At 37.7% G+C, this 23,971-nt stretch overlaps 1 protein-coding gene across 1 annotated transcript in view; it reads left to right on the forward strand.

The window, feature by feature from the left end:
• Nucleotides 1-14,285, forward strand: part of bckdhb (branched chain keto acid dehydrogenase E1 subunit beta) — an 85,948-nt gene extending 71,663 nt beyond the window's left edge. The window contains exons 10-11 of the mRNA XM_084088910.1: nucleotides 10,902-11,049; nucleotides 13,915-14,285. Of these exons, the coding sequence (XP_083945036.1) occupies nucleotides 10,902-11,042 (141 nt within the window). The 3' untranslated portion in view covers nucleotides 11,043-11,049; nucleotides 13,915-14,285. The remainder of the gene's footprint in view (nucleotides 1-10,901; nucleotides 11,050-13,914) is intronic.
• The last annotated feature ends 9,686 nt before the right edge of the window (nucleotides 14,286-23,971 follow it).

Consider the following 23,971-nt stretch of genomic DNA (forward strand, 5'->3'; position numbering starts at 1 on the left):
GGAATGATCAGAAAACTTTCTTTTTCACTCTGTCTGACATTTCTAGTTGCCCATCAATCAAATGTCTTTGATGGAAAAGAGTGTTAACAAATCCTGCCTGAGAGGTCAGAGTTACAGCAGTGTTTCAAGAAACATTTCTTATTATCAGTGTTGCAAATGGTTGTGCTGCTTCATATTTTTATGGAAATTGTGATTTATTTTAAAAAAAAATGTCAGGATACCTGACAAAAAAATTCAAAAGAACAGCATGTATTTGAAATGGAAATCATTTATATAATTTATAAATGTCTTTAGTGTCACTTTTGATCAATTTAATGCATCCTTACTAATGTAATTTATTTTAAAACATTTGTACTGACCCTGAGTTTTTGAAGGTGTGTGACCCGAGTGTGTCAGGTCTCGGCGAGCTGGTGCTGATGGTGGAAATTTTATCAAGAGATTCATCCATGCATAGATGCAGGGCAAATCTTTAAACATAAACATCAGTCACGTTTCCATTGACGTCAAAGTTTGTTAAAGCACCTGTGTGTGTGTGTGTGTTTGAGCAGGGTGGGCATGAGTCAGCCGGATGTGCACAGATAATGGCATTGAACAGAAAAGTTGCTAAAAAAAAAGGCTATTAGCTGCACTGAGTAAAACCTGAACTATGGTCAGGCTACTGATGTCTGTGATAACGGTGGCCAAATGAATCTGCCCCCCAGCCCAACACATCACACACCAGTGGCAGTCATTTCTGCAATCAACATGCCTTTTGGTCTTTAGTGGTGTTTGCTCAGCGACGCATCATTAAAACCACTGTTTATACTTGAGATTTGTTCAAATCTAGATGCTTTACACAGTTATGTAACACACACACAGATGTGGCCAAAGTTCACCCGAAATGAAAATTACTGTTTGTGGAGTTTTAGTGTCAAGTACTACATTAAACTACTATATATAATGTTGAATATAATGTATAATAATGCAATGGTGGAAAATTTACCAGTTACCAGTAAAAAGTGGCTACATTTATTTTAAATATATCTAGTTGTTGATAGTGCAGGCATTCGTCTAAAATAATTCTGTATTTTCAGCTTCAGAATCATGAATATTTTTATTCTGATGTCATCATTTTTCCTGTGCATTGGGTTTCCAGCACCGAGTCCAAGCCTATTCATTTACACCCCCAATGTAATACCAAATTTACCATTTTAATTAACAGTACATTTTTTGTTGACCTTTTATATAATGTCTTGCAGTATCACAATAATATCATATCGTGAGTTCAGTATCGTGACGCGTATAAAATCGTGACATGAGGGTATCGTTACACCACTAGTGTGTAGTCCCACTGAACTAGTGAAATGCTCAAAATGCTCTTGAAAGTGCAATTCATACATGCATTACATTATGATTTTCCAGTCATTTGGCTCTGTTAGCCGATCTTGAACATCTACATCTTTTTGTGGACAGCTGTTGAGCTCGAATTACCTCAGATGTTGGGCTCTACTAGAAGTTTTTCATTCTTGAATGTTCTAAAAACACATTATTTTTCACATATTTTAGATTGTTGCTGCACCTCTTTTCCCCAGTCTGTCAGTAACGTTCTGTTAAGTTCCTGTCTCTATGAAGCCCCTCCTTCCAAAAAGCACACTGTGCTCTGATTGGTCGGCTGGACCAGTGTGTTGTGATTGGTCAAAGGCTTCGAGCGTGTTTGGGAAGTGTCGCACCCCTTACCATAACCTCGAGTTTCTTGTCTCATGTCTTTTTTAATGAACCATAAGTTACTTTTTTGACTGAATAACAAGAACTGTCAAGGCCCGTTCACACCAAGGACGATATCTGTATTAATAACATTAAGGATTTAGTTAAAAAAATTGTTCCAAATTTGAAAGAATAGCAGAGTCCACACCACAACTATAACGATAACGACACCGTTAAAACAGTGAACAATAAAAACATTGCCAGCCAATCAGAATCCATCCTGCTTTAAAGAGCTCGAGCATTTAAATCAGCAGAAAACAAAAATATAGTGCATGCTGACAATAAACAGAACATTATTGTGTGTTGGTGTGGAAGCTAACACGGTTATCATTATACTGTACTTATCTTTATAGTTCGTTCTTGCTGTGAACAGGCCTTTAATGTGTTCTGCTGTATTTAAAGGGTTAGTTCACAAATCAAAATGATCAATTACCGTATTTTCCGGAATACGTGCTTTTTTTTTTTTATCATCTAAAACGTGCCTATTCATAATAAAACTAAAATTCAGTCAACCAAATATAATTAAATTGATTTGAACCTCAAATCATGTGTGGTGTTGAGGAGATTTCTGCAGAAATGGTAAGAGTCTAGTTGTGTTATTCTGTCACAGTAGAGACGCAGCTTCAGCTTCATGCAGTCACTGAGCAGATGATCTTACAGAAGCCGAGACTGTGACAGCAGATGAGCGCCCTGTTATTCCTGGATCCAGAGCTGGATTTTTCAGATTGATCTCTGTGTTCCTGGACAACTCCATGGAATAGTTGAAATAATATTCAGTATCATCTGTCTCATTCTCTTTGTCTGTGTAAAGCAGCCAGTTTCCTCTGGTGTGTGTGTGTGTGTGTGTGTGTGTGTGTGTTTGAGGGGTCAGGTGCTAACAAAATGTCCCCACAAGGATGGTAATACCAGAATTTGTTGATCTTGAGGGGACATTTTTTTGCTCCCCATGAGGAAAATGGCGTATAAAGCGTACCAAATGATGATTTTGCATAAATAAAGCAAAGCATATTGACAGCTAAATTAGAGCTAATATGAGCACTTTCCACAGTGGTGAAATTGATTAAATGTGTATATGCTATAAATTAAATTAAATTCTCTGAACGTCATTCCATTTTTAATTCCACTTCATTAAGTTTAAATTTCAATTCTGCATTGTTTGCTACTTCAGTTCATAGTTCAGTTCATCTCAAATCAGTTCTGAATGTCACAACCGTGATTTGTGAAGACCTATGGGTAAAAAACGTGAGAAATATCCAGTCCTGACATTTGTTGCTGTGCTGAGATGATTTGATGTTTCTGCGTGTCTGAGCCGCTCGGAGTGACTGTAAAATCTTCTGACATGCACAAACGCTGACAGTTATCAAGCGAAAAGTAGCATGAAGTTCCGAATGATTGTCTAAAAATGGCCTTTCAGATCTGTGATACATCATGTACTAAAGGATCTGGAGAGGAACTTCTGCAAGTGTCAGTGAATATGAGAAGATTTATGCTTTTAGTCGTTCAGTTTTCAGACTGTGGTTTATTGCTGTACAGTATGTCCCAGAACTAAATTATTTACATATTTAGTTTTTATCATTACGGCTGGTCATAAAAAGCCTCATTGAGGTTGATTTTGGATTTTATGTTCTAACGTGGGAAACGAGATAAATTAACTGGCATTGAAACATATATTTCAATACAGATTTATTTTTCTGCTTTCTTTGAATGTGAATTCAAATGTTTCATCTTATTTCAAGGTATGTGAGTGTTTCAGAGTGTCTGTCCTCAAATGCCTTTGAGCTCCTCAAATACGTGGTGCGCAATTGTCTTTTTTGGCTCTCACACAGTCGGTAATATGGGCATTTCCAAGCCACGATAGTCTTTGAATACTCTCTAATCTGTGGCTGTTGCTGGTCCCACTCTGACAGCAAAAATGTGTTTGTGAGTGGACGTATTACCTAAGGCTGCGCTTACTCTTGGCATTAACATGCGATCTGGATGTTGTCCACATACACATTGAAAAGACAAGTGTAAACACGCTTCTGATCGGGATGTTATCAGTGTAATGTAAACGCAATCCAGCCATCTTGTCTGCATTCACAGGTGGTCCCCTGTCATTATCCCCCTCCTCTCTCTGGAACTGAGAGCTAATATACTGAAATGTTTGCCTTCGCACCCCAAAGTTGCAGAACCATTTATTTTCTGTAAAGAACGCACATTTTTCCCAGCACAGCTGGCAACGTTCTCGGACCCATACGTTTCTCTGTACCGTTTCCATTACGGCATCTGTCCACATTAGGTTCTACTTTATTTTGATAGTCCACTTTAGACATTCTACTAACTATAAGTAACTTTGCAACTACATGTCAACTAACTCTCATTAGATTATTAGTAGACTGTAGTCAGTTGACTGTTAGGTTATGGTTAGGTGTTAGGGTTCGGGTTAGTAGAATAAGTTGACTTGTAGTCAACAAGTTACTTATAGTCAGTAGTAGGGTGACCAGATGAGATTGGCTGAAATTCGGGACAGGACGGCGTTTGGGGAGGTTTTGGGGTAGGCCTACTATGAAATTAGGCTACATAGCCTATAATAAAAGATAATTAATTTCAAACCTGAACCAAACATATTTTTATTCAAAGATCAACAGTCTGTCATTAGTCTTTAGTCTGCCACAGAAAAACAGCATTAAAATCATGAACTCAAATGTCATTGTGAAATAAAAAATAAAAAAAGACTGTTGTAACAGTGCGTAAATCAGACATTTCAGGCTATAGCCTAACGCTAATAAGCCTTATGCCAAAATTATTATTACGGCTAAATTGTCGGTCATTAAATAAGAAAACTAAATAATTGTGTAGATGATTTGCTTTGTGTAACCCGACATCAGACATTAGGCCGAAGTATTTTTTTTGTACACAGTGCCGCGACCAATCAGTCACTCCTTTACGACTGGCTGCACATTCACTGTACTCGCGGCTGCGGCAACTTGCGCTCGCTTATCAATGCATTTAAATTCGCGCCTATGGTATCTTTGTAGAACTTAAAAAAAGAAAAAAAGATGCTGCAGCCAATGAGGAGCCAGCGGGGGCCGCAGGACGACTCAACCTCCACGGACAGTTTTTTATGTTTTATCAGACAATAACTACTCAATAATTTGCTTTAGTATAATTTTCGGGACAATTAGAGCCGGATTCGGGATTCGGGACAACAGCTTAGATTTCGGGACGTCTGGTCACCCTAGTCAGTAGAATATATGCTGGGGGACCAACAAAATAAAGTGTTAGCAGATATTGAGCAGACAGTCTACTGATACTCTTGAGTTAGTCGACATGTTGCTGCAAAGTTACTTATAGTAAGTAGAATGTCTAAAGTGGACTATCGAAATAGTGTTTCCCCACATTATTAGTTCTTGTTAATTATTAATTACTTGCACATTATTAGTACTTCATCCTCCTCATTTGCGAGATTTGTAAAATGTCCCCCAACTGAAAACTGTTTTTAAAATGAAACCCACCACTTCAGGTCGACTGTGCACCGGAGCCGTCCTTTTTTTTTTTTGCACGATCCGATCTGTTTTCCAGACACAAAAGCCACTTGATGTGGACAGGTGTAAACGCACTGTGTCCTGATTGGCTTATGATCCGATCTCCTTTAATGTAAACTCAGCCTAAGATACATTAAAGATGCACGTTTGTATCAGGAATTTGGGATCAGTAAGAAATTAATACTTTTATTCAGCAAAAATGCATTAAATTTAGATATTTATATGATTAGAAAAGACTCCTAAAAAAGTGTTTTCAATAATCAGAAATGTTTCTTGAGCATCAAATCAGCATATTAGAATGATTTCTGAAGGATCATGTGACACTGAAGACTGGAGTAATGATGCTGAAAATTCAGCTTTGATCACAGGAATAATTACACTTTAAAATATATTCACATAGAAATTGTAAATTGCACTAATATTTCACAATATATTACTGTTTTACTGTATTTTGGATCAAATGATTGCAGCATTGCTGAGCAGAAGAGACGACTTTAAAAAACAAACAATAAATCAGTAGTGTATATACTTTATTATATTTGTGTACAGTGGCCCCAAGAAGCACTGGACACTTAATCCACACATACAAATATATAAATGTCATCATCAGGGATAGTTTACCCAAAAATTTTAATTATCCTATAATTCCCTCAAGCTCAAGCCATTCCAGGTGTACATGACGACTTCTTTCAGCCAAACAAAATCGGAGTCATATTAAAAAATATCCTGCTCTTCCCAGCTTTATAATGGGAGTGAATGGTAACTGAGATTTTGAAGCCCCAAAATAAGTGCATCCATCCATTCGGCTTCAGGGGGTTAATAAAGGCCTTCTGAAGCGAAGCCAGCTGCTTTCATAAACAACAAATTATGAAAGCAACATGAAGAGTGTTGTTCTTACACTGCATTGAAATGTTTTTTTCCTCCTTTGATCAGGTCAATCTTGCAAGTCTTTGGCAGTGAATTGAGTGTTTTTCTCAGTTGCTCTGATCAAACATTTTATTCCCCTTAAAGATATCATGCTTTTTCTTCAAAACCTCTAATGGTTTTATGAATAATGAATAAGGCTGCCAATTGTGTCTCTAGAAACGCTTAGTGTTTGGGGAATCTTCTTGTAGCCATAGACTTTCTAATGCAATAAAACAATTTGTTCTCTGTAGTTTTTGTGAGAGCTCTTTTGACTTGGCCATATTTGCTTCTCAACTTTAGCACATGCACGGGTTAAATGTATGTTTGCGTAACAGCGCGAGCTAATTCAGTTTTGTTATAGAGTTTCCAAAGGCTTAATTGTTTTAACACAATTTTGTACCATACCATACAAATAAGTGACTTTAAAACGGCAAAGTTTAATAGGGGTTGAATAATTATGACATAGCTGTATTACAAAAAGAAAATCCTATAACTCGTATGCATTGCATTATATATTGACATTATCACTTTAATTTGCCACTAAACTGTTATATAGATAAAACTGTGTATAGATAAAAAAAAAAAAAAAATCTGCATCTTTAGAAAAGCTTACATTTGTAAATGATTACAGTTTCCAGGTATAATAACTGTATAATGATGCACTTCTCATATGTGACCCTGGACCACAAAACTAGTCACATGGGTCAATTTTTTTAAATTGAGATTTATACATCATAGGAAAGCTGAATTGTTAGGATAGGACACTATTTGGTCGAGATACAACTATTAGAAAATCTGGAATCTGAGGGTGCAAAAAAAATCAGAACATTGAGAAAATCTCCTTTAAAGTTGTCCATTTATGTTCGCGATTGTGCTGCATTCACTCACAAAAATAAATGATTTATATATTTACGGTAGGAAACTTACAAAATATCTTCATGGAACATGATCTTTACTTAATATCCTAATGATTTTTGGCATAAAAGAAAAATCGCTAATTTTGACCCATACAATGTATTGTTGGCTATTGCCACAAATATACCCGTGAGACTTGTGTCTGTTTTTTCTGATCCAGGGTCACATATATGGATGAAACTGAAGTAGTGGTCTAGTTTTCAGTCCGCATGCAGTGTCTTCAGACAAGACTGCACTTCTGTTCTCCTGCTTTTCCAGTAAGAGTATTTAAAGGTTTCTTCTTGCTCTTCCCGTGGGTCAGGTTGGCAGGTACTCGTCCACTTTGGGAATAAAGAATAAATGACCCAAAATTACCCTTGGCTTTAAAACTCTGGACAATTTGCTAAATATGTACTGTGGTGATTCAGACCTCCAACTGTTGCTGATGTTAGATTGGTTTGCTCTGTCTACGTTTGTGTTGTAGTCCTGCTGAATGTGCACGTGTTTGGACCGCTTGGGTTTGTTCTGTTTCTCGGATGAAACGTGACTTTGGAAGACCTGGAGTATAGTGCATGAGTTGTACTAAACTACTTTAATGCTTTGATTATCCGAGCAGTGATGGTGGAAGAGAGTATCGAGAACATGGATGAACAAATGTAAATGCCAAAAACATCAAAAGCTTGAGTTGGGAGCGTAGAGAATGGGAAACATTATTTTCCTGCACTGAAGTGAATTGAAGCGAACAAATGTATTGCATCTAATTTTAACTCCTGTGTATCAGCAGATGTCCTGATGTGTCCTTTCCTGGAGTCCATTTCCAGTCATTACGAACCACACTATTCAGATTCATCACATGGAGATAAAACTATTTCTGAGATGCAGAAGCACTAGGTTCATCTTGCCACATCAAATCCCAAAATGATGATTATGTGTGGGTCGAGCAGCGAATGCCAGGCTCGTTCTGACCACTGAGCGGCAGGACTCGAGCATCTGGGACCTTCCTCGCATCCGCAGGCTTTCCTGATGTCTCTCGGCAGAGCTGGAGCTGCCTGCTGATGCAAACCTAAAACACATTTTTGTGTTTATTCAGGCTGTCATGTAAAGCATGCACAAAGCCCTTTAATGAAGCTTGACGCTCTTTTGTAGGCACTTCAGAAAACACCAGCAGACGAGAGAGTTCGCCCAGAGTGCGACATGTTTCACACTTTGCTCATGCATTTCTGAGTTCAGATTTAAGGCAGGGGAAAAGCCAAAAAGCATCCATTAAGAGTTGGAAGTGTCTTCGTGGACAGTAGATTTCAGTGTTGGCTTTGTATGAGGAAACGTTAAACCCTTTATAGCTTTTCCTGATGCACAAGTTTTGATGGCTCTGTGAAAATAAGTGTTGTTTTGTCATTAGGAATTGGGTTTGTTCAGCTTCCATTTGGGATTTTTTATTTATTTTTTATTTTAAAAAATAATTTTATTTTAAAGTTCTCCAAAAGCTTAAATAGAAACCCAACCTCTCACCGGGGTCATGTCTAAGGACTTTTTTTTTTTCATGTGTTGCTGTTTATCATCTTTTCATGTTCCTCCATATTTAAGACATGTTCTATAGTTCAACATTGTTCTTTCATAAATTACAGAATTCATTGATGGACTTTTTTACTGAGTTTTGATGTTTCACAGCATTTGATATCAGTGGACCTACAGTGGGGAGAACATGTATTTGATACACTGCCGATTTTGCAGGTTTTCCAGAAGTCTGTAATTTTTATCATAGGTACTCTTCAACTGTGAGTGACGGAATCTAAAACAAAAATCCAGCGGGATCACATTAAACTTAAGCTGAAATGAGAGTGACTGACATCTCTCTTTTCATACAGATTACATAAACAGATAATATTTGATTTAGTTTTGAATTAGATAATTTAAAAGTACACACTTGAATGATTATAAAGATATATTGCTCATGCCTGGGTGAATAGTATTCTCTGAGTTTTGTTTAAGTTTAGAGACGTGCTCCAAAAAAAAAGTTCACGGAGACGGACAGGCAGAAAGCACACCCTGTTTATTTTCTTTATTTTACAAAAACACAAAGTTTTTTCGCTTGTAAGTGGACACATAAAAAAGTAGACATTTAACAGTTTATTTTTTCATATTTCTTAAGTCTGTATGACCATAAATGACGGAGTATTTTAAGTCTATTTTGCTGGTATGTGAAAAAAATTGAGCAAAACGCGCCGGCGTTTGCCGACCTCAGAGGGTTAAAGCATGGGTTTTCAGTCCTGCTTATGGAGGCCCAATGTTTAGCTCGAACCCCAATTAAACCAGCTGATCAAGGTCTTACTGGGCATACTAGAAACTTCCAGACAGATGTGTGAAGGCAGGTTTAAGCTGAACTCTGCAGGACAGTGGCTCTCCAGGACCCAGTTTGGACACCCCTGATTTAAAGGTTTAGTTCACCCAGTCATTTGCTCACCCTCATGTATTTCCAAACCTGTAAGACTTTCGTCTTCAAAACACAAATGAAGATCTTGTTAATGAAACCTGTGAAATCCTTTGAGAGTCTATTCCACCAAATCCTTCAAGCTTCATAATTGACTGAACCTGAGCCAACATGTTTGAGCTTCGGTTTTCCTTATTTGATGTGCTTGTATGAATGTGTGTTGACCAGTGTTTGTCTGTGAATAAAAGTCTAAATTAAATTTGTTCATCATATAAAGCGAACATGACTCTTCAGAGGACTTAAACAGCTTAAACTTATTAAACTGCTCAGTTCATATGGATTACTTTTACAATCTCTTTATGAAGCATCAAAGTTTTGGTGGAATGGACTTGCAGTGGTGGGACAGAAATCAGAAATGTCATGAGGGTGAGTAAATGATGTCAGAAGTTTCTCTCTGAAATCAGCCCTACAATATGAAAATAATAAATTTCATAAGTACCCCCTCCCCCCCTGCCTACATCATAACTGGTGTCTCTTTAAAACTAGTATAAATAGACCCAGTTTTATTGCAGAATTTACATGAACATGAATGAAGAATAGCAACAAATCAGTGATTTTAAAGTTTTTCAGCCATGATGAAATAAATACTGAATAATGACACTATTTTCTTTTAGAGCTGCTGTACTATGGCAAGCCGTTTTAGCTTAAATTGTACCCAGCGTTACTCGTCGTAATTGCATTTTTACTAGTAAGAATTAAATTTGAGAGCTCTACAATTCAATTCTTACTAGTAGCAATTACAATTAGAGAGCTCTCTAATTCAGTTACTAGTAAAAATTACAATTAGAGAGCTCTACAAATGAATTTTTACTAGTCATATGTCTCCATTGACTTCCATTCATTTTTAATTACGGAGCGCTACAATTCAATTCTTACTAGTAGCAATTACAATTAGAGAGCTCTCTAATTAAATTCTTACTAGTAAAAAAAAACAATTAAAGATGTGTATAATTGTAGAGCTCTCTAATTGGAATTGTTACTAGTAATAATTGAATAAGAGAGCTCTCTAATTGTAATTGCTACTAGTAAGAATTGAATTGTAGAGCTCTCTAATTGAATCCTTACTAGTAAAAATGCGATTAGGACGAGTAACGCTGGGTACAATTTAAGCTAAAACGGCTTGCCATACTGTACAGCTGAAATGAACTCTGTTTGCATCATTGAATCATTTTCCTGTTATCTCTGTGAAGCTGCTTTGAAACGATCTGTATTGAAGCGAATGAGCCTAGAAGCCTCGACATTCAAGTTAGAAAACTTGCGTTAAGAATAAGATGAATAGGCTCTGAAAAAAAAAGGAAGATTTGTATGGTATATATTATTAATGGAGCTGAATGTGTTCTCTGTAGGAGGAGTGTTTCCTCAACTTGGAGGCTCCCATCAGTAGGGTTTGCGGGTATGATACGCCCTTCCCGCACATCTTTGAGCCCTTCTACATCCCAGACAAGTGGAAGTGCTTTGAGGCCGTCAAGCGCATGATCAACTACTGAAACACAGGTATGATTTTTCTGTCACATGTACCATTATTATTTGACCCTGTAAACTAAAGCCTGAACATAAAGCCTTTTTTTTTTTTTTAAAGAAAGAAAAAGTTGAGTATCTAGAGTTGAGTATCATATTTAATACATAAGGCTTTTATGGCTCATATAGTTTGATATAATTAGAATATGCTGCTCATACTTGGAGGAAAAACAGCTCTATTGTATTCAGAGGCCCAAACTGAGCAAAAATATGCAATTTGCTAACCTAGAAATCTAGACGCACACTAGCGGCAGCTAATTTTATTTTGCAGCCAGGGTCATCTAGCAACTCTCCGTTGGCTTGTGAGCTGGAAAACCAAACTCTAGTCAGGCCAATCACATCATGTATAGAGTCGGTGGGCGGGCTTAACATAATGACGGCAGAGTTGCGACGGTTCTGCGTGAATTCCCTGCTACTCGAAAACAAAGAAGAGCTTCTGCTGGCGAACAGCGGTCTTTCCAATCGGCTTTGGGCGCGACTCTGGAGGACTTGGAGTTAAACTTTTCTTTGAGAAAAGAACAGAGAACGACACTTAAAGTCATTCTTAAAAAAGGAAGATGTGTTCAGAGTTTTGCTGACCAGATATGGCAAAAGTCTAATCTATCAACTAGCTCCGCTGGTGGGAAAACGCTCTGGTTGGTTGTATCGGGAATTTGAAAGGCAACCGTTAATCCCGCCCCTCGGACTGAGCCCTGCCAATGGCGTGTTCCCTGACCCAACATCTTGATGTGGGTCTGGCTTGTCAGGCTAGCAATTTGCTGCAGATGCTGATATTTATATGTCCAGAACAGTATAGCAGATACTTACATAAAATCCTTTAATATCAGCTGTCACTCTATATCTCCCAATAATGTTTAGTAAGATGATATTTATATCGTTAATTTTATGATCATAACTCTGTATTTTAAAAACACATAATGCAATGCAATACAATGATGATGATTGTGAGATGAACAAATAACTTGATTTTTAACATGATTTTTCAAAAAAGAAAAATTATGTATGGATAATCAAGTAATCCTAAATTGCTTCAGTCCAGTAAGTTTATTTTGAAATATTACTAAGAATATAGAAGTTATTGTTATTTTTGCTTTAGAAAAATAAAGATTTCACTGCAAAAAGACACGTGAACCACAAGCTGAACGAGGACGTTTTTACAATTATACTAAAGGGCCTTTTACTTGCTAAAAAAGTCTGAACTATCAATCAGACGACAGAAGACGTGTAGTCGATTGTGTGCAACAGGTTTTGATCATGTTGATCATTTAGAGGCCTTCAACATTTGTGTATCAAATATGATAAAGTGGGCTTTATAAGGATAAACTGAGTCCGTATCGTGCAGATTCACACGCTCTCAGAATTCATATACATACACACTCCAGGTTCAGTTTATTTTCACTTCTGTGTAATTCTTAATAATCATTCTTTGTTTGTACAAAGTAGACTCGCTCCCAAAGTTGCGATGATTGACACTGTGGTAACCATAGCAACGTTCTGGCATCTCGCTTATTAATATTACAGCGACCAAAGACCTATACATTTGTAAGGCTGCTTCACAGAGCGCTCTCTTGAAGTGTCGCCATCCACTTAGTATAAGAGCTTTTGGGCTTCAATCATAAAGTTATCAAAGGTGCAGGTCACGATATTTTGATCTTATTTTCAATATAAAGCATTTGCATTTATTAAATTTTTTTATGGACTTGTTCTTGTTGGCAAGAAGGCTCGTGACTCTTTCCCTGTGATTTTCTTGCACTGCGCATGAAAAAAAGAGACGCATCTCTGATGCACGTTTAAATGCGTCAATAACTAGTTGTTCAGTTCGTTCTGTACACACAGCGCAGATGTTTTTGCAAATGCGGTTGTCACCGCCTAAAATTTTTCAGGGGTTAAAGGGTTAGTTAAAAATGAAAATGTTGTCATTAATTACGCTCCCTCATGTCGTTCCAAACCTGCAAGACTTTTTTTCTGAACTTTTTGATGAAATCTGAGAGATTTCTGTCCCTCCATTGAGAGATGCACAACTACAGCTACCACTTTGACGCTTCAAAAAGTTCATTAAGAGATTGTAAAACTAATCCATATCAATTGAGCGGTTTAGTCCAAATTTTCTGAAGAATCTCGATCGCTTTATATGATGAACAGATTTAATTTAGTCCTTTATTCACAAATAAACATTCATGAACTCACACATCAGTTCTGGTAAACGGTTTGAGCTTCAGCAAGAGGTTTGTTCTCGCGCGTCAAGCAGATTCAGTTGAGCTTCTGTTTATGTTCGCTGATCAATGTTTATATGTGAATTAAAGACTCAATTAAATCTGCTCATCATATTAAGCGATCGAGTCTCTTCAGAAATTTTGGACTAAACCGCTCAATTCAAATGGATTAGTTTTACAATCTCTTTATGAACTTTTTGAAGCGTCAAATTTTCAGTTGCGTTGCTGTCAATGGAGGGACAGAAATCTCTCAGATTTCATCAAAAATATCTTAATTTGTGTTTCAAAGATGAATGAATGAAAGTCTTACGTGTTTGGAACGACATGAGGGTGAGTAAATGAGGGTGATTTTCCGGAACTATCCGTTTAATTCAGTTATAGAATGTGGTTCCCACTCCTGTAAATGCCTGAACTCTGTGTGCAGAGTTAAGCACTAAAAGGTGAACTGACAACCGAATTTAGCTCCAGTGTACACACTATTGGCATATAGAACAAGCAAAGCTGAAGTCATGTGATCCAGAACTCAGTGCAACCACATTTGGACCAGCATTTACCTGTTTGTTTGTTTGTTTGTTTGTTTGTTTGTTTGTTTGTTTGTTTGTTTGTTTGTTTGTTTGTTTGTTTACAGGCAATACAGATTGAGAACTTCATCAGTGAACAAACCAGTCAATCCCATAGCCAAGTTTCTGCCTGTAGATGGGACCATGTTACCGGACAGGCTGTCATTTTTTGGGAAACTCCAGAAGGTGTCGTTGATCGTGTGTCTAGAGGGTGAAGGGTGATTTCTGAACACTAACATGTAGACGTCACACGGGTGCTGTGCTCTTCTCTCTGTTCTCTCACTGTTACCTGAATCTCACCATCTTACCTATAGACTTTTTATTAATCTTAAATTGAATTGAGGCTGGATCTTGTGTGTTTTGATTGTCAACAGTTTGTGAATTTACCATCCTATTTGTAATATCTTTGATTTAATTGAATAAATAATCTCTGCTTTAAGACCTAGTGAGCTGCCTTGCTGTCACAGACAGATGCTGAGCGTCAAGACTTCCACCACAAACCGTGGACCGAATATAAAGATAAAACGGCATCTTTCATTTTGGTCGTAGTGACAGTGGTATGTGACCGCAGCGTTCGAGGCTGGGTGTGGCCGCTCAGATGACCTCAGGTTGAGTGTATTCTAGCGTCCAGTGAACTCACACTGTGTCATTACTCACTTAAGCATATTAAATCCAGTCCCAGTGATCTTCAGAGGCGCTCTGCTGAGATCAGCCCGCTCGGCCTGCTGGGAGGCCCAGGTCTGTGTGCCGCGTAACCCTGCTTCGTTCACTGAGGAACGTACAGAGATGACTGGCACATGCTTGAATGACTCCGTCAGCGATGGCTTCCCCAGATTGACAGATTTTAATTAAGATCCTCATGCAGTACAAAAACAAAATCAAAATCCAGACGTTGACAAATCGAATTTGGCTGTTAGCAAACACAATAGGTCAAGGTTAAAGGATTAGTTCACTTCAGAATAATAAATTCCTGATAATTTACTCACCCACACGTCATCCAAGATATTCATGTCTTTCTTTCTTCATTCGAAAATAAATTTTTGTGGAAAACATTCCAGGATTTTTCTTCATATAGTGACTTCAACGGTTTGAAGGTCCAAATCTTCAAAGTCTCGACACGATCCCAGCCGAGGAATAAGAGTCTTATCTAGAGAAACTATCTGTCATTTTCTAAAAGAAATAAACAAATCTTGCACTAGCTCTGCGATGCGCCAGGCATTTTAGGGAATTTAAGTTGTCATGCATCACAAACAACTAGTGATGGGGAGTCGACTCCAAGAGTTGATGCCTCGACTGAATAGCTCTATGGTTGACTCCAGCACAGGAGTTGACCATCGTTGTTGGCTGTTGCTGTGCGAAATCACGCACTTGTTCACTCATTCCCTACTCCCTATATAGTGCATGGCAGTTAAGTGCAGTATATCAGAAATAAGTGAACGAAATGAAGCGAGTAATTCGGACACGTATTGCGTCAGAGAGCTGGAGCTGTCGCAGAAACTACATTCTCACATACTTTTATCCTACATCTGATCAGTGTTGGGGAAAGTTACTTTTAAACGTAATGCGTTACAATATTGCGTTACTCCCTGAAAAAAGGAACTAATTGCGTTACTTTTTATGGAGAGTAATGCGTTACGTTACTTCTGTGTTACTTTTTCTCACCTGGGCCGGTGAATTGTTGGTTGTTTTATAATAACAAAAAACAAAAGTTATTTTTTTGGTAAATGTAAAGGCCGTTTCACACCAGAAGTGAAATAAATAAAGCCTCAGGCTGAAGAAGATGCATATTATGTCTGAAAGAAAGTTCAACACTCTTACTTTAGCAGTAAAATCACAAATGTGATGTTTATCTAAAGTCATTTTTGCTTAGTATGGTTGAATTGGATCCATCGAAGGTCGGCAAGAAAAACATTGGTTCATAAAGTGAGATTAAATACATAAAGTATATCTGCGTTATTTAACATTTTATCATGGCAGGTTTGTGTAATAGTCTGAGTTTGCATTTCTCTTTTTTATGCCATGAGTAAATGACTTCTCACATTTCGATACCCTTCATGTTCACACGGGTCACACAACACTTCTGCACTTACTCACAGGAGAGCTGTCAGTCAATGAATGGGAAACAAAGGAACTTCCGTTACTTATTTGAAAAAGTAACTCAGATATTTTGTTATTCTACATTTGAAAGTAATGTTTCTTTACTAGTTACTTGAAGGAAAAAAAGTAATCCGATTACGTAACTCCTGTTACTTGTAATGTGAACCCCCCGACACTGCATCTGGCTTACTTTAGAAGTAGATAAGTTATATTGACAGCTTTGTAGTTTAATTGATTCTATATACATGCAATAAATATAAATGTGGTTTTCCATGGTTAACCTAAAATTTGTGTTCATAATCTTTAAACTAACCATAAATCAAGTCTTGCATCAAGAATAAACACATCAATAAGTGTACATTATTCCATGTATTTTTGTATGTCTTGTATTTATTTGTAGGATCTTTAACTCTCCTGTCTAAGCAGTTTTTTTAAGACAATGATCACCCAACGATTATGAGATGAATTCATTAAAGATCAGGCCTGCCTTCTTTCTCATTTATTTAATTCTGATATAATATTCGACCACAGCTTTAAAAAAAATAGGTATCAGCAACCAGGAAATGATGTTGACAGCTACTCATTTCAAGGTAATGTCATCACTAAATTGGTCTAATTTGGACATGATCATGCTAAAAGTGTGCTTTAATAAGGGGAATTTAGGTTTCATGCTGGAAGAAAAAATGCATAATGTCTGCAGTCTTTTATTATTCCTTGTATTATTCCTGTTTTGATGTAAAATAAATTGAGTCGACTCTGAAAAACCTGGAATCGAACACCCATACAAACAACCAAAGAACTAAATTATATATATATATATATATATATATATATATATATATATATATATATATATATATATATATATATATATATATATATATATATATATATATATATATATATATATATATATATATATATATATATATATATATATATAATTTAAATGGAACAAGGACAACCTTTTTCAAGCACATTCAGCCTTGCCAAGTGAATTGCATTTTCTTTCCTTTTAATCTGAGACTTTGTCTTCTTTCATTTCAAAACCATTTTACAGTATGTAAACATCATTCAGTGATTGCTCAAGAATATATGGCCTCTAAGGTGTCAAGCTGAAAACATCTTTCATATATTCCCAAGGAAAGCATGACATGGAAAAACAGAAGACTGTAGCTTGAATGCAGTGCAAGTTGTTTTGGATAAAAGCATCTGCCAAATGCATGTAAATGTAAACTGCAGTAATGCATTTGTGCGCATGGATTAGGATTTTGATTTCATGAATAAATCATAGTTCTAGAACTGCTTGAATCTGGTTCTTGTATATAAAACATGCCAAAAAAAAACAGGTAGTTTTCAGCATGCTAGATCTTGACTTGATGATTTCCCGGTAAGAGCTACAGTAGCTTAGATGAAACTGAAGAGTTCATTACTCAAAGGAGCTTAGATATCGACGTAAGAAAAGCAGAGCACACTTTGCCCAAAGGCTTCAAAGGATCCCTGAGGCAAACTCCAATAATAATAACTAAATGGAACTAAAATATAATCATTATAGGTTTACACTAGCAACAATGTCTAATACTATAGGCCTGTTATTTGGATTTAAAAAGACATTAAAATATTTCAGGTTTCTCACGATCAAAGTTGTTGTTTTCATCTGTTATATTTATTTTTCTTGTGGGGTTCAAAAAAATGTTTCATTAACTAGAGATCATCTACTGGTAACTGACACAAAAACCCATTTCGGCAACCAGTTTTTCTTTCAAGCACTTTCTCTAATTGTGATCCTTTTTAACGTAGTGTAGTCATATTTATTATTAATTTATATTTGTAATTGGTTTTTTGGGGTTTTTCGGTCCTATACAGTGAGAGATAGCAGACGACAGTGGGTTTCATGATAGGGATCTCTGGGGTCACAGCAGCTTCAGAAATGACTTTAGCAGGAGCCTCAAGGGCCGTGATGTCAGAGTAATGTACGAAACTCGATGAGGGATTTTATTTATTCATTTTTTTCAAATCGACTTAATTTACTGAGAATGCTGCATGTCTTCAGTCTGTGGGGGAAACCCACGCTGACACGGGGAGAACATGCAAACTCCTCACAGAAAGGACTCGAACCCTCCTGCGAGGCGACAGTGCTACACACTGAGCCACCATGCTGCCCCATCTGGACCGATTGCAAATCTGACTTGCAATACCGCCAGACGCAAATATCACTGCTTCAAGTCAAGGTGCCAGACACTACCAGGACTTACCAGCCTCGCAAGACGATAAGACCTGAGTGGAGGGATGGACAGATCAGCTGACTGAGGACAAAGAACGTTGAGCAGCTGCCCATCACATGCCGTGCCGTCTTCTCGTCGAGGCTTCCTCCCCGGAGGTCCACGAAACTCAACAGGTCCGTGCAGGGCGAGGGCCGCTCCGTGGCCGTTATGTAGTGATCTGTGTAGTTAATTTTTAGTCCATCTCCTACCCTGAAGTCTGTTTTGCAGAGATGGACTAAAAATTAACTCACAAAACTTATTAAAACGTATTCTGGAAGATGAATTCTTCAAATAGTGGTAGAAGAGGATGTGGTGCTGGTCCTTCAAGAGTCACTCTCAATCTGTCTGTCTATAAATGTATTTTATTATAATGTATTTGTATCTATCTTCATGTATTTCACAACACTTCAGCTTGTGATTCTTATTAAGTGGGGGTCATTTTTTAGGATTCTTTACCTAACCCAAGTCTCTGAGACCCTGACACCTTGCTCTTCTGGAGACTCCAGGTAGGTTGCAGTTCTGGAAAATGGTGGCGCTGAAGACTAAAGGGTTCCTGATGGTTTCACACTTAATTATTCACCATAATTCTTCATTCTTTTGCAGTTAACATGTGTCTTTTCTTCTCCACCTGTTTTTGTCTGACCCTGCTGACCCAATGAGCATTTCACTGTCCAATGCTCATGCCTTAACTGCAATCTCTAGTATTGCATTAGTATTGCATTCTTCTCATGGGGATTTAATAATTTTTGACTTTTCAGTCTTAGTTAAATCTCTCTTTTGGCTTATTTTATCTGAAAAAGAAAACTTGCCTTATAATTCTGCACATCTGAAAATAAGGCATTTTTCATTTCCAGCCTTCATGAACAATTATATATCACTTATAAATGATTAAATACAAAATTAATAGTAGTTATTAAGATTAATATGGTTTGGAATTGGCAAAATGTTCCTGGGAATAAAATATGATCAGAAAATCAACGTGCCTAATAATTCTGCACGGCCTGTAAATTACAGAAACGTCTGTCTGTCAGTCAGTATCAGTGATGCGCGGGTTGATCCAAAATGAGCGGGTGCCTGCGGTCACCCGCGGTTACGAGTCATCCAAAAATATTTTTAATGATATTCGGGTCGCGGTCGGTCGGGTCGTTTGAAATAAAGATGCCAATTAAACCTTTGTAATTTATATAGTACTAGACACAATTTTCAATGAAATGCATAGGCCTACACTTTATTGGCTGAATAACTGGCAAGAAGTACGATGACGCACGAGCTCAGTCTGCAGGTAGAGATGGAGGCGGCAAGAGAAAAGTTGAAGACTGGGGAGTGGAAGCTGTAGGAGTGTGGGAGACATTTTTCCGAAATAATGAAAGATGATGACCAAAGTGCTGGCTTTGTCATGTGTACTTCTTGCGATGCTATTTACACATTTGATAGCCACAAAACTGGCACAACCAACCAGGCACGGCGCCAGGATTCCAGTTTTGGATAAGCCAGACCAATTGTGGGTGGGCCTTAAATTAAAAACGTTAAATAATAAATAAAAAACGTTATCCAATCACTGCTTAACTTAATAAAAAAATATTGACTAATATAGCCTACTATTATATTATCTGTGCGTATAGATTTTAATAGCTTGATGCTCTTTAAATATTTTGTTGCATTGTTAAAAGTTTCGGTGCATAGGACAGACCTATCCGCGATCGCTCGCCATGGTTCTGACCAAAGAAGAGCGCTTTGGAATCTCCATTACGCATCATACGCATCGTACCTGGGCTGCATTTTCCGATAACATTGTCTCTTAGCGCGCTACGAAGACTCTTAAGGTATAACTTAACTAAAGGTATACTACCACTAAAGGTATATCATTGCTAGGCGTCTTCAGGGCTATCATCCACTCGCGAGGCAGAGGCGCTGAAAAGCAGAGGCGCTGGCGCCCTCCTAGCAACGGCGCTGTTTTTTGGTAAAACATGATTTTGACGACTTCATTAAGTTTTGTTTTATAGAAAACTCTTTTTAAAAGATTTTTGTTTTGTATAAATTGTATCTTAATTTTGATCAATGTTTTATCAATCAATTGCCTGTATTTAATGAATAAGAAGCAAATATATAGCAGACAATGTAATAAGGCGCCGACACGATCACTTGCAATGCACGTGAACTGGAGGGCGCCGAAACTCAGCTTGTGCCTCACAGATTTGAGAAATATAGGCTATATATTAAAGAAAGTTTGAAATGTCTACTTTTAAACGAAAATATTCAAACCAAAATAAATAGGCTACTCTCTGATTATGTAATCCATATGAAATGTGCATTTCTCTCTGGCGTTCATGGCGAGTCCGAATCGTCAACTTCATCTTTGCAGCGACACAGAAAACACCAGTTTATTACTAAACAATTAAAGGAGCTGTATGTAAGAAATGTATTTCAATTAATCATAAAATGGCCCTGATATGTCACTAGACATTAAGAAATCATGTTCATTTCAAATACTTATATCACTGACAACAGTAGTACGGCCAGGATATTGTCATTTAAAAAGTGAAGTTGCAGCCCTCAACTGATGTTGATGTTGTCATCTTGTGTTTTGGCCTGAAGCGCCACCCTCCGCCTATCGACTAATCACAAAGTCAGTAGTGTTTCGGCATCCAGGTTGCCAGCTCTGCTCTAGTTGAAAGCTCCTTGTAGCAGCCTACGTTCCTGCTGGATCCTGCAGCCTATCTGGCAACCTCAAGTCAGGGGGGAGGGGGAGGGGATACACCGCTCTACAGTAATTTGAAAGTGATTGCAGTACCAGTTTTGGCCACAATCTTACATACGGCTCCTTGCTAATTTAGACACATTCATAATCATTACTTTAACCGGTTCTTTGTGGCAAGCTTTATGCGTGCGGTCATAACGCTTATTATCCTGTAGGCTATAGCCTATTTAAGTAATTAAATTAATATAAAGGGGCGATTTGTCCACGAATGGCTTAAATGAACAACTACTAGTCGACTAGAAAAAAAAAAAAATTAGTCGGAGGCAGCCCTTATTCCACATATTTTCGAACCAACAGGCCATTCTGGGTTGAGCGAGCGACCCTGAGCGGAATGAGCGAGCGGAGCGGAATATTCAGAAATGCGCTCTCCACTCACGAGCTCTGATCGGAACAAACCCGAACCTCACTGTCTGCTGAACTTGCGCAGAAACACCAAAATAGACATAGCCAGCTTTTTAAAATTGTTTTTAAAACACTGATTCTTGGGAATTTGGATAAAACATGTCCCACTAAGAAAAGTGCTAATTCTGTTGGAAATTAATAACATTTTCATGAATAAAAAGAATCAAGGTTATAATCAGGGGGTCCTTTGCACATATGTAAGGTTATTTTATAGGTTTATTTTTAATTTGTATTAATTTAATGATTATATGCTGGCCCATTGCCTACAAAATCAGTTGTCCTCGGATAGGAGATAATCATTTCAACTTGATAAAAAAAAAAAAAACGTAACAATTAAATTGAATAATATCTTTACCACATGAAAGAGTACATAGTAAATATTGTTCAAAACTCACTGTTTGTAGTTTTTAATACATATTACAATTATTTTGTGGTTGCTCAAAATGTGTCCCACATACTCGTCACCACCGTCAGATATTTATAAAAAGCAATAAAATCAGGCAACTACAAGGTCAACTTAATTCCTGGGGACCCCATTTTCAAACCTTCAGCTCTTCTGCATGCTTCAAGATCACTCAAGCTCCTGTAAGTTTGCTAATTTCTCTTAGACTTGTTCATATTTTTGGACACTGCTACTGTCACAACCATAACATGTCAACACCATCTCTTTTGTATATAAAAATATTAGATTAGATTATGACATAAATGTATACTTTTTAAGAAGTGGTCTGAAGTAGCTAGCAACAGAGGGAAACAAGATGGCTAATGTGAACAACTCATGCATATCATGTGAAAGAGTAGGTTTTTGTCACCACCGTCATACGTCACTACCGTCAAGTTTTCTGTCTGACGGTGGTGACAAAACCCTCCAAATGGTCCTCAACGAAGGCTAGAATATAATTGTTGATCACAATAAATACCAATATGACCTGTAATGTTTCATTAACCTGTTTTAGATTTGTATTTATGTAATTCCCCCTATATTTCTTCCATACAGGCCTACACCACATGCTACTATTAAGCAATACAGCGCGAGTGAGAGTGAGGATGTTCGTGGATATCCATGAACATCCTCACGAACCCGAGTTTCTCTGAAACGCCTTTGGAGACTGCTTATGGTAGAGAAATGAACATTAAATTCACGGGAAACAGCTCTGCTGGACATTCCTGCAGTCAGCATGCCAATTGCACGCTCCCTCAAAACTTGCGACATCTGTGGGATTGTGCTGTGTGATAAAACCGCACATTTTAGAGTGGCTTTTTTATTGTGGCCAGCCTAAGGCACACCTGTGCAATAATCATGCTGTCTAATCAGTATCTTGATATGCCACACCTGTGAGGTGGATGGATTATCTCGGCAAAGGAGAAATGCTCACTAACACAGATTTAGACAGATTTGTGAACAATATTTGAGAGAAATAGGCCTTTTGTGTACATAGAAAAAGTCTGAGATCTTTGAGTTCAGCTCATGAAAAATGGGGGCAAAAACAAAAGTGTTGCGTTTATAATTTTGTTCAGTGTAATTAGACCGGACCTAACTGCAGTATAACCATTGGTAACCTTCCCTCTCTCTCAATTCACTATTATGCCATGTACATTTGGCTTACGTCATTTGGGATGCACATAGTGCACCTACTACCTACCTACATAGCACACACAATATCCCTTGTAGGCTATGCATCTCCAATGACTAAAGCCAAATGAAAATGGCATGACAACATTTAACCAAATCTAACATTCACTGTAATTCCCCCCCAGTTTCATAGTCATTACTTTAGGTCAACTTTGACTTTATGTATTTTAGGAAGTTATGGCTAGGCAGCAGCTATCTGTGGAGGAAAAGAAACAGGGAATATCAAAAGAAGCGGAGAGAGATAATACACAGTGAGGCAGAGTTAAAGCAGAACTCGGCAACTCTAGTAATTTCTTCGCTGATCTTCACTTTTGTTGTCGCGTGTTTTCTCAAAGAGCTCCCCCTACAGCTGTGGGCCGTATATTTCACAACACAGTTGTAAAAAAAACTCACTTGAGGCACCCTCCTCCCCCTTTCTACCGCTGCTCATGTGCATATGTTATTATCGTAGCCGGCCAACTTTATCGTGTGGAGCTATGTCTAACGAGGTGGGTAATACATCATACACAGTATCATATCAAGATACTGATTAGACAGCATGATTATTGCACAGGTGTGCCTTAGGCTGGCCACAATAAAAAGGCCACTCTGAAATGTGCAGTTTTATCACACAGCACAATCCCACATATGGCGTGTGTTTATGTCGAATTGCCGTAAAGCAGTTCGTGTTTCTCGCTTCTCGTTCTCGTTTCTCACAAGACTTCCAATTTCTATCTTGCCGGGACGGTAGTCCCCAAGTTGCAAGGTTGGTTTTCCGCATGGGAACGCTGGGGGGAGCGGGGAAGGTCACCAATATCACCAGAACAGGTTGTTTAACCATCCAAATGATTTCTAGACAGTTTTATTAAGTTAAAAAAGTTGCCAAGTTCTCCTTTAAAGGAGGAATACCTCAGAACGGAAAGGCAAAGATGGAAGAAGAGGGTGGAGGAAGGGAAGCTAAAAAAAATAGCAATGACTTGAATGAAAGGGAA

Source organism: Abramis brama (assembly GCF_963993115.1).
Source record: "Abramis brama genome assembly, chromosome: 17".
NCBI classification, from domain to species: domain Eukaryota; kingdom Metazoa; phylum Chordata; class Actinopteri; order Cypriniformes; family Leuciscidae; genus Abramis; species Abramis brama.